This window comes from Scardinius erythrophthalmus (genome assembly GCF_964197995.2).
Source record: "Scardinius erythrophthalmus genome assembly, chromosome: 5".
NCBI classification, from domain to species: domain Eukaryota; kingdom Metazoa; phylum Chordata; class Actinopteri; order Cypriniformes; family Leuciscidae; genus Scardinius; species Scardinius erythrophthalmus.
The window spans coordinates 4024698-4044036 of record NC_138225.1 but is presented as its reverse complement, the minus strand read 5'-3'; the positions used below and the strand labels follow the sequence as shown (position 1 = coordinate 4044036).

The window sequence follows — 19339 nt, the reverse complement described above, 5'->3', positions numbered from 1 at the left end:
AATAAATTAAATAAATTAATAAATATAACAGTTCAAACCATGTTACATTGTGATAGATTACTTACTCCGAATAGCACCCTAATGGCATGCCAATACTCAAACATGAACTCCATGCCATCTAATCGCTCCTCTATGTTGATACCATCTGCATAGGCCCACTGTAGATTTCTGCTACTTGCTTCAGAGAGCCTGTCACCTCCCACCAAAATTGTTGACAGTCCATCCGGTCCTTTCGGTACATACCTACAATGAAGACAGAGGCAATTGTTTTTGTAACCACTGCTCACAGTAATTAGATTTGAAGTAATTGTATGACTCTAATTCATGCTTACGTCTTCTGAAAGTGTTGAAGTACTTCTGCCAGCTCAGATGATTTGTTTTCGTCTTTAAAAAGCAGTCCTAATGGGAACTGTAAATGGAAAAAGTCACAATTCCATTTGTTACACTAAAATTGGTTGGTACAGGTGTTAATGTAGTATTATCTTAAGTTCTTACATGTGACGCAAGACCACGTTGGAGAATGGCTTGAATACAGAGAGATAAGTTGTCAGGATTCGGCTGGTAAGGACAATGTATTCCCTTCGCATTTGAATTTGTTCACTCTCTCCAGGGAGTGATAAATTCAGGTCATAGTGCAGAAGATTTCCAAGTGGTTTGTCATTAGCCAGGTGATATATTGGGATCCGGTCTTGGACTGCAATGTGGTGTATCCAGTGTATTGACCGGTTGCTGCGTAGGGTGGACTGGTGGTGTGCATGCATGTAGAAATCCAAATTGTCAAAAATTAAGGAATATGTATGCGGTGGATTTGGCCATGTCCCCGTCAACGGATCGGATGTGATCCTCACATCGTCATGTCCAGAAACCTGGTCCACGGCACTGCCTTGAACTACCTCTGATGTGATCCTCACCTCTTCATCTTGTGTAGCATGGTCTACGACACTGCTTTCAGCTACCTCATCTGTTGTCATACATTAGACACATAGATATAAGACAGCATAACCACATACATATCTTGCACATGAAAGTATCTCTCTGTGTGTGTGTGTGTCTGTATGTGTTATTTTTCACCTCAGGACGCGAGTGGTTTGTGATGGTTGAAAAGACAGACAAGAGGAGTGGTGAGAGGCGCTGGAGGTCTGACTCAAGGCTGCTAATTGAGAAAGATCTCAAATCTTCTGCTGAAGACCTCCACAACATGAAATTCTGGCTGGGGTCGCAAAGTGTTTTGCATTCACTTGCAATGACTGTAAGGATGATGACCTTCACTTCCTGTAGAAGCTTCTCATGCTTCATGATTAATTTGGCCCCCGCTTTCCATTTTTTGTTGTTTATGTGTTTCACCATCAAAGCATCCTCAGCCTCGCACACCTTTTGTTTAGGGCATTTGATGATGACCTGAAACGAGTCAAAGCAGGTCTAATGTGAAAAGAATTTTTTGTGAAAATCTACAATGTAGAGTAATGCAGTCAACGACTACATTCACAGCAATGTTGACAAGTTTGTTAATAGGTCTATGAAGTGTCGAGTAACTTTGCAGCATATCATTACTTTTACAGTAAAGATCTAAATAAGCAACTTCTGTACTTCGAATAGCCTAACGTTACTACAAAGTTCACAAGTTGTCTCAGTCTGCTACTCATGGTATGACAGAATTTTTAAAAACAAAGCCCTTGATATAGACATCTGACAGAAACGAGGATATCAACAGCTTTAGTTACAGCGTTTGAAAACAGGGCTAGTACAAGTAAACATATCAATAAATGATGTTGCTCCCAGGGTAACTGGGGGTCTTCGACTTAGTAGGCTCACGTTCTCTTTTATCTGAACGACCTGTAATTGTTTCTACTGCGGAGGCTTCCTCGTTCTTTTCATCCTCCACCCATCTCCAGTACACCGGCAAGTCACGTTCAAGTCTCGATAAAAGATTGAGACACACCTTACAAACCCTGTTCGACTTTATCGATGTTTTAAAGGAGAACTTGATAACTTTTTTAACTTAATAAAACTGTCTAGAAATCATTTGGATGGTTAAACAACCTGTTCTGGTGATATTGGTGACTTTCCCCACTCCCCCCAGCGTTCCCAGGCTGAAAACCAACCTTGCAACTTGGGGACTACCGTCCCGGCAAAATAGAAATTGGAAGTCTCGTGAGAAGCGAGAACGAGAACGAGAACGAGCGTGAAACACGAATCGCTTTACGGCAATTCAACATAAACACACACGCATGTATGATGTATTACCAGATTACCCACCTCAGTAGACATAGCTCCACACGATACAGTTGGCTTGCTCCGATCATAACAAACGCACATGAGCAGCGGTAGAGAGGGGGAGGAGGCCGCCACAAGTGAGTTTTTTACGACCGTGTTGTGAAATATACGCCCCCCCCCCCACAGCTGTAGGGGGAGCTCGTGGGGAAAACATGCAACAACAAAAGGGAAAATCAGCGAAGAAGTGACTAGAGTTCGCTAGAGTTGCCGAGTTCTCCTTTAACCATTAGTCAATCCTGGGAATTCAATTATCCTGCCTCGGATGGATCAGATTAAGTTGGCACGACTAAGACTGGGTCATTGTGGATTGGCAAGTGGGCTCTTTCTGGTGGGAAAGCACATGGACGGCAAGTGTCAAGCTTGTGGAGTACAGGAGTCTGTCAAGCATGTCATCATGTTCTGTCCGAGATATGCTGAAGAAAGGAGATTGTTATTCATTGGTCTAAACGTTCTGGGAGTTGATTTATTCTCTGTTAAAACTCTGATGGGTGATGGTAATAATCAAAAAGAAAGAGCATTGGAATTATTTCACTTCCTAAAGGCCACTGGCATATATTGGAAAATATAGGCAAGGGGAGCTTTAATGTAGATTATCTTTATCACCAGTGGGAGGCAGCAATGCACTAGAAGTGCCTAGTCTGCCGGAAAGGAATAGAAGAAGAAGAAGAAGAGTTCTCCTTTAATACCGCCACTCCGACATGCAGTAGTCTCTCGGCAATACTTAGTTGTTTCTTCTGTTTATCGAAAATGCTTGCTGAATGTACAAGCACACCCGCAATTCTCATATTTTTTTCACAAAAACGGCAAGTCATTATGCTCCATTACAATCACATTTGGTCGCTTACAGAAATCTCTTCATCAAACTTTACCGCGAAACACTTCCCCATCAACTCTTTTCCGTCACTCTGACTACGTCACCTTCTTCGTCGCTCTGATTGGTTGAAGCGCTATCCTATTACGTGCAGAGGGATTTTGAGAGACAACCATTTATCCCGCCCCTCGGAGTAAGCCACGTCTATGGAGAGTAGACGCGGCTAAACATCTAAACATCTTGATGTAAGTCTGGCTCGCCAGGCTAGGATATTAGTACATCTCATCATCACCCAGTTTGCGCGTCTAAATCAGTTGTATGGTCTGGTGTTCAGTCTAAAACAAAACAGTTGCGTCAAGTATAAATGCCTCGTCTGTTTGGGGAGTTGCACGCACAGTCAGCGGAGATCTCATATGGGCTTTGAATAACTTCGATTTTGTCACCAATACAATTTTTTGAGCTTCTCTCCAAACCTCCTCCGGTCTTCAGATGTTAAAGTGCTTATATATTGTGGATTTTGCCCGCTAACTCTCTTGAAAGTGCTCGTCGCGTCTTTACAGCCCGCAATACTGTTTGATTTGTTGCCACACAACCACTCGCGCATGCGTACAAAGATGTCAACAAAGATCCTCCTATAGAGAGAGGCCAGACTCTCTGTACAAATGAAATGTACGAGAGTCTGGTAGAACCAGGCTAATGTCATGGGGCAATTCACTTATTTTCAGTATATTTTTGTGTGAAAAATCAAAACGCAAAAAGTGTCTCAACTGTACTCAGTCTACCCCTATAGTTGAGTTGATAATGGCATTCACTAGTTCACACTTACAAATAAGTTAGATAGAATAAATGCGTATTTGGCGTGCTGTCCGAGGAGAGGGCTCCGGGCCCGGTATTCGGCCCGAACCCAGAGTACCCCCCCCCCCCCGTATTCCTGGCTGTAAAGATTAAGCCAAGAGTGAGGAGTCGGGGTGGTGGAGGGATGCTGAAAAACTGTCAAGGAATATTAGGTGAGTTGACAGTGTGGATATATATATACTTCTTGTCATGCTGATTAGGGTAGACATAATTGTTTGATGACGAGTAGATTGGATTGCTTATTTGAACGTGCTCCTCCCGAATTTTGTTTATAAACATCATATGTGGAAATGAATATAGAACTTAGCTGGAGAAATAACTGAATGTCTTTTGTAGATGGAGGTAGACCAGGCTGGAGAACGGAAGATGAAGGAGATCAGCGGTGATGGCAGATGGTAAACAGGAACACAGACTGAAGATGAGTATTGCAGGTAAGTAGATCAGGTAAGTCTTGGGAGTGAGTCTTGCGTGTCTTGGTAAAGACGAGACTAGACAGTGAACTATTTTTCAAGTTCAATGGCGGTTGGCAAACCAAACTTAAATGGTGCATTCCCGCCACCTACTGGATTGGAGTGTGGATAACGTTATTGTAGTAGTGACCTAAATCCTGTTACTTAAATGAGTGTCTTTTAAGAAATTAAATACTTCTTCGTATATTTTAAATTGATTTGGGCCATTACCTTATAATGCTTGGATAGAAAAAACTTCCATTTCCATTTCTCTTAATGCTTGAAATTATTTAAATCTTTCTCTTGCATAAGCCTCACATTTTAATAATACATGTTCTACTGTTTCCATATTTTCAGAACTACATTTGTCACAATACCCAGTCTGGTGTTTCCCAATCCTGACCATACTTTGATTTAATAGACAATGGCCAATGTGCATTCTTGAAATTATATCATCCTTCCTCCTATTTCCAATGTTTCTTCTTTACTAGACAGTGAACTGATGGTGAAGTAGTGTTATATAGGGAGCTGATGATGATGAGATGCAGGTGAGGTGAATCAGTAATCAGGGAAGAGTGGACGAGTGTGCAGATCAGGGCTGCGTTCAGCCTCGACAAAACGTTGCACAACGTTTTTTAAACAGAAGCGGTGATGCGTTGAACACACTGTTCTGATGACGCAAGAGTTGCAACTATGGCAGCTGAGAAGGCCATTCTTTGTGTTCTTTGGAGCCTGAGGAAGTCGGTATAAATATGTGTTTAATACTACAAAATATGACCGATGTTACAGTTACTGCACTTGCCGTCCAGAACAAAAGAGAACATCCCAATCGAGTGAAGGGATTGCTGAAACTGAAATGGAAGCACACATCTTACCTAATTCAGACTAAAACACTTCTATTTAGCCTCACATACTGACTTTATTTGTAGTTCATACTGTTTTAATACCCTGTATTTTCTTTCTCATTTTTAGGAAAAGCACTTGGTTTATTTCTATACCAAATGTCATAGCCTACACTTGCAATGAAGCTAAAAATATAAACAACTACATCATTATGTTGATATTTTTTACAATAAAACTTACGACAAACATGTCTTAATATCCTCAGTTGTTGCGTATACCGAGCTGCATCAAACACATTTGAACCCATTGTGCAAGTTCACCTTAATACCGCGTGCTTTATATACATGTTGCTGCTGATTGGCCTGCAGTTCTGACACACCTACCAAACAAGAGAAAACGTATCTCAAACCCCGTTGCACACCGGTGCACGCCGTTTCCAGGAAACATGACGTTCAACCCGGAAACCGTAGCAAAACGTTGCGCACCGTTTTGAACTTGAACGTGCCCCTGGTGAAGCCCTGATTCCTCCAGAACAAATATGACATATTTAAGGGGTGTCCAATCCAGCTGCTGGAGGGCCACTGTCCTGCAAACTTAAAGGGTTAGTTCACCCAAAAATGAAAATTCTGTCAGTAATTACTCACCCTCATGTTGTTCCAACCGCGTAAGACCTTCGTTCATCTTCGGAACACAAATTAAGATATTTTTGATTAAATCTGAGAGTTGTCTCACTCCTCCATAGGCTTTCAGAGGGACCTTGATGAAACTTGCTGGCCCAGAAAAGTTATTAAAGAGATCGTTAATATAGTCCAAGTGACTACAGTGGCTTAATCCTAAGTTTATCAAGCGACGATAATACTTTTGTGCGCAAAAATAACGACTTTATTCCACTATTCATTTCCTTCTCTCTGGGCCTCGTAGTGTTTTTGCGCTGCGCGTCTGTGTTGCACGTCATCACGCATCACACACATGACCAGCTTCGGCCAATTGTGAGCCTACGTGGTGACGTGTAACACAGACGCGCTACGCAAAAACACTACGTGAATCAACTAGAGGCCCAGAGAGAAGGAAATGAATAGTGGAATAAAGTCGTTATTTTTGTTTGTTTTTGCGCACAAAAAGTATTCTCGTCGCTTGATAAACTTAAGATTGAGCAACTGGAGTCACTTGGACTATATTAACGATCTCTTTAATAACTTTTCTGGGACAGCAAGTTTCGGTCCCTCTGAAAGCCTATGGAGGAGTGAGACAACTCTCAGATTTAATCAAAAATATCTTAATTTATTTTCCGAAGATGAACAAAGGTCTTACGCGGTTGGAACAACATGAGGGAGAGTAATTACTGACAGAATTTTCATTTTTTGGGTGAACTAACCCTTTAAGCTTCAACCCCAACACCCGAACCAGCTTCAATTTATTAGCGTTCATTCAATTTAATAGCGTCATATTTTTATGGTTATACCACTGATTTATATAATGTCATTATATAGATCTGTACAGGTTTGGAATGATGATTTCGGTTCATATAATACAATCTAATATGTCTAATCTAATAATCTGTTTATCAGTCTGAGAAATGTTTAAAACTACATTCGTTTAGACAGTCAATGCAGCCTTAAAATAAAAAAAAAATAAAAAATGAATGTCATTCACGATTCACTGTAAAAAGAGACCCCCCCCCCTTTTTTTAAAAGTCATGCCTATTAAATCTTAAAAATGTAAAAATTAATGTCATTTTACATTATTTTATTTTACTTTTTGTTTTTAAAGATTTGGAATGAGGATTTTTAAAACAAACAGTTTTTTGTGTATTATTTCAGTATAAAACAATTTTAATAAAGTGAGGTGAATTTGGTGTTGTTCATATAAACACACTGACACAGGCACTTTTGGTTTGAATATTGAGTTTAATATTGAGGAATGAAACAGTTTTCAATAGTTCCTCTATACAGTATGGCAGCTCACTGTGTGTCTGTTATTATACCAGACTATTTTCTGCATGCGGTTAGAAGTGTTCAGAAGGGTTCCAGAGGGTCACTGATGGTTTTAGGGTACTGGACTCCAGTCACAGTCAGTTCCTCTCCATTGCAGGGGAGAGCTTGATGTATAATCGCATGAACGCACTTATCTTCTAGTGTGCCATTCTCTTGACAGACGTCCAGCTGAGAGAGAGAGAGAGAGAGAGAGAGAGAGAGAGAGAGAGAGAGAGAGAGAGAGAGAGAGAGAGAGAGAGAGAGAGAGAGAGAGAGAGAGAGAGAGAGAGAGAGAGAGAGAGAGAGAGAGAGAGAGAGAGAGAGAGAGAGAAATCCACATGTATTTATAATTGATCTCTTCCATGTAAAACTCTGTTCACATTGATAGCGACTAAAACGCATTAATTTTCCATGACAGCACACAAATCTCAGCTAGTTCTGCTACATTGACTGTTGCCGACTAGATTTGAATGTCCAGCAACGCTACAAAGTTGAGAAGAGTTTTCTCTTATAGGCTACAAATGCAGAGAAACTTTATACAGTGACTTGATGCATTTTAACTTTCAGAGAGGACGATGTGCAGGCATGGATGTGTCCAAATTACTGGACACATCACACCCTTTAGGACACACTGCCACAGTTGGCTTGTTGATAATGCTAAATGGAAATACAAATTGTGCCTTGGAAGAGTTTCAGTGATGATAACATCAAGCTCAAAAATCTATAAATCAAAACAAAACACTAATTTACCTTGACCAGATAGTTTGTTCCGTTCACAACCTGACTCCTATAGAGTAAAGGAATGTAATCTTCAAAATTGATTGCAGCCTTCTTCTCGATCTCTGGCTTCTCCTGAATAAACAAATGCACATTTTATATTAATCTATATTATTATTATTATTATTATTATAAAAATGTCTCTAGGGAGTTTCATCTATCATTCAGATATCAGAAAACTCATGTAAAATGTTTTGTTACTTTGAGTGAAAAGTAAAACAGTTCTTTTGAAAATAACAACTAATATTTCTCCAACACATTTCACAGCACCGAAATAGATCATTTTACAAGGCTGTGTTTTAATAAAAACATTTACTAGTGATTTTCTGTCTCCTACCTTAATGCAGATGTCCTTCACCTCTTCAGTGACAGGCTTCACTGTGGAGAATCCTCCAAGTTCAGCTGTTTCTGTAGCCATTGTGCTGGTGATCAAAGTCTGGATGAAATAAACTGTATTATCAGGCAGTTTGTCTCACAGATTGATTCTGATCCACTATTTATGCTGCCAAAATCTCATGACATCAGAATGAATGAATGAATAGGCGGAGTTTTACTTTGGGGTGTTGTGTAATATTCAGAAAAAAAAAAAAAAACGTTTTTTTTTTTTTTTTTTTTTTTTTTACTTTTCAGAAGAACAAAACAAAACGTTTTGACATTTATTGCACAACGTATTAAATCATTTGTGAATAAGTTTTTGTTTTAAATACAATTAGGGAGTTTATGTTTTAGGAAAATTTTGTCCCAATCTTCAACCAGATCATTAAAAAAGTAATACAATTATTATTATTATTTTTAAAATTAATTTACTAACAATATTTAGAGTAAATAACATTGCTCAAAATATTCTTTTTTTTAAGTATATTTAAAAATATTTATAAATATATTTTTATATGAATAACAATAAATAATAACAAAATCAAGTATGACAACACAATATAAATAGGTATAAAAAAATGAAAAATACAATTGAACCAAAAAAATAATAATACAGAACAAAATGCATAATTTCATGCCAACATTTTAAGAGGGTGATTTATCACTAATCCAAGACATCAAAATATTTTTCCTAATAATTAACAAGTGAAAAAGTCACTTTTAATTTACAAGGAATATTTGACTCAATTCTCCTCAACTCAACTTTATTTATAGAGCACTTTTAACACCACAAGTTCTGTACAGAAAAATATAAAAGAGAAAATAAAAACCAAAAACATAAAAACAATGCAAACATATGTCATACAAAGCATTTTCAAATGCTAAAGAAAATAAATACGTTTTAAAAACATCTGAAAAACACCCAATGAAGGAGAAGATTTTACAGATTGTCATTCCAGAGCCTAGGAGCTGCAACTGGGAACGCCCGATCTCCTTTACATTTTAAACGGGATCGCAGAACCATGAGGAGCAATTGATCATTTGAGCGCAGAGATCTACTGGATTTACAGCGACTGATTATTAAATCAGTAACATACTCTGGTGCTAAGCCATGCAGAGCCTTAAAAACATACAACAACACTTTGTAATGAATTCTGTATCGTATGGGTAACCAATGTAGTTTGATTAACACAGGAGTAACATGCTCTCTCTTCACAGTACCCATTAAAAGTCTATCAGCGGAGTTCTGAACAAGAGAGAGAGGCCTGCCTCACACCCAGATACAACGCATTTACAGTAATCCAAACGGGATGACTCAAAGGCAGAACAACCTTTGTTCAGTTCAATGACAACTTTGGAATAAAAGGCTTTAATTATGTGACAGTCCCACAAACAACAAGTGTAATCTCCTGTACCTTGCATTTGAAGAAGAGTGGAGAATGAACTGAATGTATAAGGTGTGATATGCAAGCTGTGCAAGATCTTTAGCTGAATCATGGGTTTACTAACTCATTCTCTCAGTGTGTGTGTGTGTGTGTGTGTGTGTCTGTTGATTGCTGCTGATGAACTATTCAGCGCCAGCTGAGGTTAATCAGCCCTGCTATTTAACGCCTGTTCTATTTGACCTGCACTTGTCAGATCATTTGGTGTTACCTTGCTTTGTTCCTGGTTGTGTTCGAGTCTCCCTGGTCTTGTGCTGCGTCTCCTGTGGAGTCTGTTCCTGTCTCTGTGCATTTTTCATAAGCTGGAGTCATCTCGGAGAACACTGTTGCACATTGCGTCCCTGCGCTACCAATAGTGACTTGACACAAGTTCACACTTACATCATATTAAACTGAGTAAAGATTATGCGTATTTTGCGTGCTGTCCGGGGGAGGAATTTGGCCCAAACCCGAAGTATTCCCCTCCCATTATTCCAGGTCAAACTGTGATTCCCAACAAGTCCTCCAACCCATACGACCATTTAGGTAATTTGTCACTACCTCAAATACGAAACATAAGAGCGTTCCCTAAATTGGCGCCCCTACCGGCAGCTGGAGATATGGAGAAATGCAACATAAACTTTTGCCTCAATGCATTGTGGGGTTTTTATCTACCTGCTACCAGTTTACGTTAAACTCTCCCAGCTATTCAAAGTGGTTTATTGCTATAAAAAGATATGGATTTTTGTTGACTTTAACACATGTACAGGTAGGGTTTCCATCCGTCTTGTATAGTCCCGTGTTTATGACTGAAATTATGTCGTGTTTCAAATCGTTATTTGTATTTCAAGCTGTGTGACGTTCAAATCATTCAAACGGACGTCAGCGTTATACAGTTCTCTTACGAGAGGTTCTCTCGTATTGCGTAAGTTGCTTACGCTACGGGAAAGTTGTCTTTCTTCGAGATCTGAAGCCAAAAATTATCCTTAATTTTGTATGCGGCAGCCGGCAGACCATGGCAGGCTGTATAAGCGTGCTCATTGGCTGCTCGGCGGCAACTGCTTAAGCCTATCAGTGAGCCCTGTGAAATGTCACATCCTATGAGGGCGCTTTGCGCCCTCCACACCCCTCTAACCGTCAAGATGGGTGTGGTCAGTGTGTATATAAGCTGGGCTCACAGGCTAAAATTCTGATTTTCTTGTCTTCAGCGAAGCTCTTCGCATCGCTGAATCTTGAGAGCCGCCACAGTTGAAACCAGCGACCAGCAAGCCTAGGACAGCGCCTGAAAAAGCCGGCCGTCTTCGCCGCCTTCAGCCATCCATGCCTGCTACGCTATCTGACGTCATATCCTTATATTACTGCTGTGTGTGTTCGCCCTGCGACACACACTCTCTCTCATTTCTCTAAAAGAGCACGAGACGTTTTTGCTCGTGCCGCGCCCCGCTCAGCAACGGAGACCGCCACCTCATCGGTGCTCTCTGCCTGGACCGCACGGGCGGCTACGGGCGGCTGCCCCGAGTGCGAAGAGCTTTCAATGTCGACCCTGCGGGCTCGACTTGAAGCTTTCGACCAAGCTGTCGCTCCGCCTGTCCCTGTCGGGCCGCGCAAGAAGAAGCGACGCTCGCAGAGACCACCGGAGACTGATATGACTGAGGAGCTCACCGGAACCTCTCTCTCTCGCCCTCTCCGCCCCCCCTCCCGGCCGCTCAACCGCCGGCTCTCGCCCGCGCCGTGTCAGGGGATGAGGCGAATGAGATAGACACCCTCCCTCTGTTCGAGCCGCGCAACTGCGCCGCTCATAAGGGATGGCAGAAGCTGACGGTCTCGGAGCGAGCTTCCTCTCCCTCTGTTCGAGCCGCGCAAACTGCGCCGCTCACAAGGGATTGCGGAAGCGGACGGTCTTGGAGCTCTCTTTACGTTACAAGAAAGCTACTCCGTCCTCGCGCGTCACTCACCGGTGAAAGGAGAACAGAGTGTTTTCGTCCTGCTGGGGCCGGACCAACTCCGTTTTCTCCATTTCTCACACATTTCTCAGTCCCCTCTTAAGTTCAGGCGACTGGAATTGTTACTATCGCAGTATACATTCCCACATTCACAAAGTGCATGGACACGGCTCTCGCTCCCCTGATAAACGGTATATTTGGAGGAAAAAGGGTGAAGCTTTGAAGCCTCAGAACACCATCCCAACTGTGAAGTATGGGGGTGGTAGTATAATGTTGTGGGGCTGCTTTGCTGCAGAAGGGACTGGTGCACTTCACAAAATAGATGGCATCATGAGAAAAGAAAATTTTGTGGATATATTGAAGCAACATCTGAAGACATCAGCCAGGAAGTTAAAGCTTGGGTGCAAATGGATCTTCCAAATGGACAATGACCCCAAGCATACCTCCAAATTAGTTACAAAGTGGCTTAAGGACAACAAAGTCAAGGTATTGGAGTGGCCATCACAAAGCCCTGATCTCAATCCCATAGAAAATTTGTGGGCGGCACCGAAAAGGCGAGTGCGAGCAAGAAGGCCTACAAACCTGACCCAGTTACACCAGTTCTGTCAAGAGGAGTGGGCCAAAATTCCAGCAAACTATTGTAGAAAGCTTGTGGAAGGATACCCAAAACGTTTGGCCCAAGTAAAAAAGTTTCGAGGCAATTTTACCAAATACTAAGGAAGTGTATGTATACTTCTGACTTTGATGAAAGTGATAAAAAAAAATATAAAAATTCTCCCTCGCTCGATTCTGACATTTAACAAATGCAAAAAATATGTTAATATTTATTGATCTCAAACAGAAAAAGTTTACTCTGATATGACAGTAAAGAAATAAAAGTTTTTGTGTTTTTTTCTGAAGTGTATGTAAATATCTGGTTTCAACTGTAGACCTGAAGCATGTTATTTCCATTGCTACTGATGGAGCTCCATGTATGACTGGAAGAGGAGATTAGTGGCATCACCCTGACCTCATAGCATATCATTGCATAATTCATCAGATGGTTTTGTGTGCCAGTCTTGAAGAAAGGTATGCAGAGGTCATGACAACAGTAATGAGACTTGTGAACTTGAGGGCATCATCTGCTCTGCAGCATCGCTTGTTGCTCTCATTCCTAACAGAGGTGAATGCAGAATTTGATGATTTGCTCCTCCACAGCAATGTCCGGTGGCTTAGTAAAGGCAAGGTACTGGAGCGCTTTTGGGCATTACGGAAAGAGTTGGAAACCTTTCTGTTGGATCAGAAGAGTGCAAAACCAAAACAATTTATGGAATTCATGCAGAATGAAGAAAAAATGGAAATTGTTGCATTTCTATCTGACATTACCTCCCATCTCAATGATCTGAACATGAAGCTCCAGGGCAAAAAATAACACAGTGTGTAGCCTCACATCAGCTGTCTGTGCCTTTCAGAAGAAACTGGAGCTGTTCAAGTGTGACTTACAGCAGGACCTGCTTCACTTCCCAAAGCTTTGAATCAAACAGCAGGAACACATCATCATCACAACCATGCTGAATTCCTGGACAAGCTGAATGGAAATTTCCGAACTCGCTCTGGAGATTTCCCTGTGGGTTAACAAGTCTTACTATGCATGGAAAATCCATTCCTTGTCAAAAACATAGAAGAATTTTCAACTGAAGCCCTGAAGCTTCTCTTCAATCAGAGCTAATTGAGCTTCAGGAAAACCTTGCACTGCAGGAGTCTCTCTGTGACCCCACAACCTTCTGGACTAAGATGGTCCTTGCAGCAGGTGTCCCTTTCTTGCAGAAGATGGCCCTTCAAATTCTCACCATGTTTCCCTCAACATACTGTTGTGAGTCTGCCTTTTCAACCATGAATATGGTGAAAAACAAATACAGGAGCACCCTCAGTAATGAACACTTACATGATCAGTGCCTCCGCCTGGCCCTCACTATAACTGCATTTTACTTATGCAGGTATAGTTATGCACTTTCATCTGTTTTTATTTATTTTTCATGTGTGTTTGAAATTTAATTGGTTATGTGTTTATATCAAATGCTGGAAATGTGGGTGATTGAAGAGGTCCATTATATGAGATCGATTTGAATAAGAGTGTGATGCAATACAAACTCATTCTCAATGAATATTTTTGATATAATTCTTTGAAATTAATTTACTGTTGATTGCATGTGAGGTTTTCTATAAAAGACAATTTCTATATATAGCAATATTGTATCTGATTTTTTTAGATTACTTTATTATTGTAAAATTAGTTTGTCTGCATATTGTGAACTTACTTCAGTCCGCGGGAGGTCTGAGCAGATTGAGGAGCAGGCTGATTATACTGATTAAATACAACGATTTATTACTGCATTTTCCAACCTTTGCAGATTATGCCTCTGGATAAAGAACCACTGAACAGCAGATTTGACTCCAGTCTTTATTCAACACAACACAATGCAGAGGGGTAGCCGAATCATAGCGAGGCAGACATGCACGCCCAAATTGGCTACACGGGCGCTGTGGTTATGTTGTCTACCATTAAGTGCTTAAGCTTTTTAAAGTTGAGTAGATTCTGACTGGCTGTCAAGGTTTTTATTGTTCATCTGCTGAAAAAAAAAAACCACATTTCTCAGAGTGATTCCAACGATATTGTTCCTCTGTGTCGTTATATGTTAAATAGCTGCAGTGTGGACTCATCCTTGGTGTGAAGAGGCCTTTAAACTGCTTACAACAATACTGGCAGCATGTAATCATGTATAAAGGAATTCATATATTAATAAAGCTTGCTATTGAAGATAGGCTACAGCTTTTTCTAATTGCCGGATTCCTCTCAGTCCGTAAAACTTGCACCCAAAATTCTGCCTTTCTCTGCATATTTCTCTTAATCTTAGTCTAAATGTCTCAGTTCCTGTCTTAATGTATATGTTTAAACGACAAGAGTATTTAAACATGGGATCAATAGACATTTCTTGTTTTAATGGAGCGAGCCAGGCAAACCAGTCCTGTTGGGAATGAGGAATGAAAATGGCCATCTCATAGATATCTCATAGATACGTTATATCTCATACGTTTTTATAGCTCCTAGAATGAGCAAATGACTGGAAATGACTGAATATGGTGAGGACTGACACCTGCACCCCCCTTGCAGGAAAGAGAGCACGGCGTGGATCGAGCAATTTCGGGGGTCTTCTCGGTGAGAAGAACACCATTCAACGAATATGTTCCACTTCAAGGCGTAAACATGCCTTTTAGAGGGTGCTCTCGCAGAAGTGATGGTGTCTACGACTGACTGTGGTAGACCACCTAGAACCTCCGCGTCCCATCCAGGGACCAGACATGGAGTCCCTAGAGATCTGGACGCGGGTCCTCTCTCAGACGAATGGGCCAGGGAGGGGCTGTCGAGAGGAGTGTGAGTTCGGGGAACCAGGTCTGGTTGGGCCAATAAGGGGCAACTAGCAAGACCTGCTCCTCTTTCTCCCTGACTTTGCACAGTAGCTGTGCAATAAGGCTCACTGCACACCGCCAGTCTGACCCTCTTGGGGCCCAGGAACAGAGGAATTTGCTCTTGTGACAATTGGGGTACCGCTGGACTCCGGAGAGCCAGCGGTGGAACGGTAACCATCTGAAGAGCTCGTTCCCTCATCCCCAGGTGGCCTGTATCAGGGACGCTTAGTCTTACACTTGCCACCTGGCTTGGCAGTGACTGAAACAGGCTGGGTGGCCTGCCTGCGGCTCGCTCTGCGCTGAGGCCTGGGTGAAGGCTGCTGCTGTAGGCCAGCGGGAGCGGAAGTGGCAGCAGGGGGACACCCTCGGCGGTGAGCAGGCGGAGGGACTGCCACCGGCGGCGGGGTGATGGCAGCAGCGGGCCACCAGGGCAGGATGTGTCCGATTGCCGAACAGCCCAACCTGGGAAATTGGGGATTCCAGGAACCAAACCTTTAACATCCGTTAAATCCACCAGGTCGAGCCAACGATGGCGCTCCTGGACCACCAGGGTGGACATCGCTAGGCCGATCACGCAGGCTGCAACACTTGTGCTCCGGAGAGCCAAGTCAGTGGTGTGGATCTCACTGGTGAGCGCACGGCCTAGACTACCCTCATGCATGTCCATGAGTGCTTTGGCCTGGTAGACCTGAAGCAAAGCCAAGGCATGCAAAGAGAAAGCCTAGTAAGCTCTCTATGCAAACCTAGTAAGCTCTCCATGCAATTCGGGAAAGAGGGGCACTGGGGCGGTGGGCTGAGAACTAGCACGGCCCGCCCCGAGATACCAATCATCCAACCAAAACTGAGCGGGACACCTTGGCGGCCTGTTTGAGCATAGCTGACAACTGAGGATCTGGCTCAGGCAACGTTACACTCCTCAAAGGGGATAACGCAGCCGAGTCGTCATCTCCAAAGGACAGCTCACCCTCTGATGATGTGATCGGCAGCCTCGAGTGAGACATCTGGTCGGTCCATTACAGAGGGACCAGTGCTCTCAACGGGGGGCTCCACCGGTATCGGTGTGACGGAGGAGTGAGGAGCCCACTGGGAATAGTTACTGGGGGAGGAAACTCCAACACTGTTCACCGATCACCTATCCTACACGGCACCCTGGGGTGGGGCATGGTAATGGTGACTGCACCTTTGCGGACGAAGGCGAGTCTCGATCTTATCACCCGAGACAGTCATATTCCCGCAATGGGAACCGTCCACAAAAGCTGCCTCAGCGTGCTGTCGACTACGTCTGACGTTCTCGACTGAAAGGGAACCCTTAATGCGCTCCTGCCTGTTCATTTGCACAAGAACAGTGTTTGGAGCTCGAGAACACAAACCTTGAAAATAGGTTGCAAGGTGCAAGCGTTGAAAAAGTTTGCGAAACATTATCATCTCCGCACAAACTTCAAAAACGCGAATCTGTAAAAAAACGGTGACAGCGCACAAATATGGAGAGAGAATTGTGTCTTTATTACATGCAAGAAAATAAATGATCTGAGAGAGAAAAAAAAGTTTGAGAGAAAAAGTTATCACACTGATAGCAAAAAAGCATTTTATGAGAGAAAAAAAATATTTGAGAGAAAAAGTTTTCATACCAATAGCAAAAAATAATAATATTTGAGACTAAAAAACGTTTTGAGAGAAAGTATTTTCTCAGAACAAAAAAAAATATATAAATTTGAATTTTTTTTTATTATTTATGAGAAAAAAAATCTCTTTCACAATACTTTGAAAAAAACTCTCAAATATATATTTTTGCTCTCAGTGTGAAAACATTTTCTCTAAAAAAAAAAATGTTTCTCTCAAAACGCTTTTCTTTGCTCTCGATGCAGTTTCTTGCTCTCGTGTCAGGATTCTATGGGATGATTATAGTATCAAAAAAGATTAACACGTGCAAGCACACTTATCAATGAACTTGATACATGTTGCAGAAATGTTTTATCCATGCCTTTCAACTTGCGTGTGCAAAATTCAAAATTGAATGAATGTGAAGCAATTTGTACAAATAGAGACAATTTTGTGAATACAAATGTTTTCCTTTGTATTAGTGTATCATAATTTGCACATGCAACACAGAAGATGTGCATGTGTGGATCAGGTGACACGCATGCATTCATTGACGTCTCCTCTGAGTCGATCTCATTTGATTCATTTGGATTTTGAGACTTTCTTTTCGCAGTTTTTAATCATTTCACAACCATCATTTCACATTTACACACAAACAACTACAAATGAATAGGCATGGTGCTAATTATTAATGTGTGCACAACTACCCATCTATTTGAAAAATTCACAAATGTGCGTCACTACATTTAAACTAATACAATACAACTTGTGTCACGGCCGGCTCTGAGCCGCGACAAATGAGGGAGGCAACGAGAACGAAAGCGAATTAAAAATATTTATTTAATCAAACATAACCAAAATAAACACCACGGAAAACATTCCGTTCAGAGAATCACCATAAAGAATAAGCTACATAATAAACAAACGGTATACTCCAAAGAATACAGGCCTGCAAACTTCCCAAACTATAACTAATACAAAGCAAACGAATAATAAATAAATAAAGCAGCAACTCAAAACAACAGATGACAAAGGGGTAACCAAAAAGGCTGAAGTCTGTGACTCCTCACCTTTTATCATTATCTGCAGGTGTTTCACATCATGATTAGCTCAACCCCCCCCCCCCCCCCCCCAACACTCATTACAATAGTACGGGCCCAGAGGCACGTCACACACCCTCCCTTAAAAAGATAAACCCCTATACCACACACACCAACAAAAACGAAAAAATATATATACACAAACATAATTCCAATAGGGTACATCCCAACCTCATAACCAACATCACAAACTACCTAAAGCCTCTCTAGTCTTCAGTGGCTTGCCGAGCTCGGGGCGGCTTTAAACACTAAACTCAGCATCCTCAACAATCCCATAAACAGGACTGCCGAAGGACACTGAAGTGTACCCCCACTCAGGATTACCACCCAAAACAAAAAAAACAAGCCCCACCCCCCTCTAACTAAACTGGGATGTACACATACCAAAAAAAAATAATAATAAAAAATAAATCTTGACTAGAATTTATAACTCCCAAATAACTCCAAAGTCACATCTTCCAGAATCCACTCATCTCCCCCTACTACTCATCAACCTCGGCACCTAGGAGAAGAGACAGGTAGGGGAAAGAAACAGAAAAACAGAAGACACAACATTATAGCAACACATTATACTCTTGATAGAGCATCCGCAATCACGTTTTCGGTTCCCTTGATGTGTCTTATATCAAGATGATACCCTTGTAGGAAGATACACCATCTCATGAGTCGCTGGTTTGGATTCTGCAAGGAATGAAGGAATGTTAGAGGGTTGTGATCTGTAAAAATCACCAACGGTCCTACACCTGAACCCACATAAACTTCAAAATGGATTAATGCCCAAATCAAAGCTAATGCTTCTTTCTCAATAACTGAATAGTTAAGTTGATAAGCATTAAACTTTCTAGAGAAGTACCCCACCACACGGTCGGCACCATCCTCTGAGGCCTGCAGTAACACAGCTCCAGCTCCCACATTACTAGCGTCAACTTGCAATTTAAAGGGTTTATCCAGTCTAGGTGCTGCCAAAATTGGAGACACAGTGAGAAGAGACTTAACATCCTCAAATGCTCTCTGACACATAGAAGTCCACTCAAATTTGATCTTATCTCGAAGCAGGTTGGTAAGAGGAGCTGCCACAGTAGAAAAATTCTGACAGAATCCCCTGTAAAACCCAACCACCCCAAGAAACCTCATTAACTCTTTTTTAGTTGTAGGAGTAGGAAATTGATCGATTGCGGCCACTTTAGCTCGAACAGGACATACATGGCCCTGACCTACGACCTTGCCCAGATAGATTACAGTGGCCTGCAAAATCCAAAATCACATGAATGTGCAGCATTTTGTACAAATAGAGACATAGTTGTTAATACAAAACCTCGGTTTTGTATTAATGTAGGCCTAGGCCAGAATTTGTGCATGCAACAAGTAAGATGTGTATTTGTGGATCAGGTGACACGCGTGCATTCTTTGACTCGTTTCTGAGTCGATCCTATTTGATTCATTTGGATTTTGAGACTTTCATTTCGCAGATT

At 41.7% G+C, this 19339-nt stretch overlaps 1 protein-coding gene across 1 annotated transcript; it reads right to left on the bottom strand.

The window, feature by feature from the left end:
• Positions 1–7123: 7123 nt before the first annotated feature.
• Positions 7124–8417, bottom strand: LOC308690539 (cystatin-A5-like). The gene is made up of 3 exons (XM_081365071.1): positions 8320–8417; positions 7956–8057; positions 7124–7394 (listed from the first exon to the last, which is right to left on the bottom strand). Exons 1-3 carry the CDS (start codon positions 8398–8400, stop codon positions 7248–7250), a joined length of 330 nt encoding a protein of 109 aa, XP_081221197.1. The 5' UTR covers positions 8401–8417; the 3' UTR covers positions 7124–7247.
• Positions 8418–19339: the final 10922 nt, after the last annotated feature.

Excerpts from the sequence above, each read along its gene's own strand:
- LOC308690539 (XM_081365071.1), bottom strand. The coding sequence starts at position 8,400 with ATGGCTACAGAAACAGCTGAACTTGGAGGATTCTCCACAGTGAAGCCT. Across the intron at positions 8,058-8,319 it reads TGAAGGACATCTGCATTAAG|GAGAAGCCAGAGATCGAGAA; the intron begins GTAGGAGACAGA and ends TTGTTTATTCAG. Across the intron at positions 7,395-7,955 it reads GAACAAACTATCTGGTCAAG|CTGGACGTCTGTCAAGAGAA; the intron begins GTAAATTAGTGT and ends TCTCTCTCTCAG.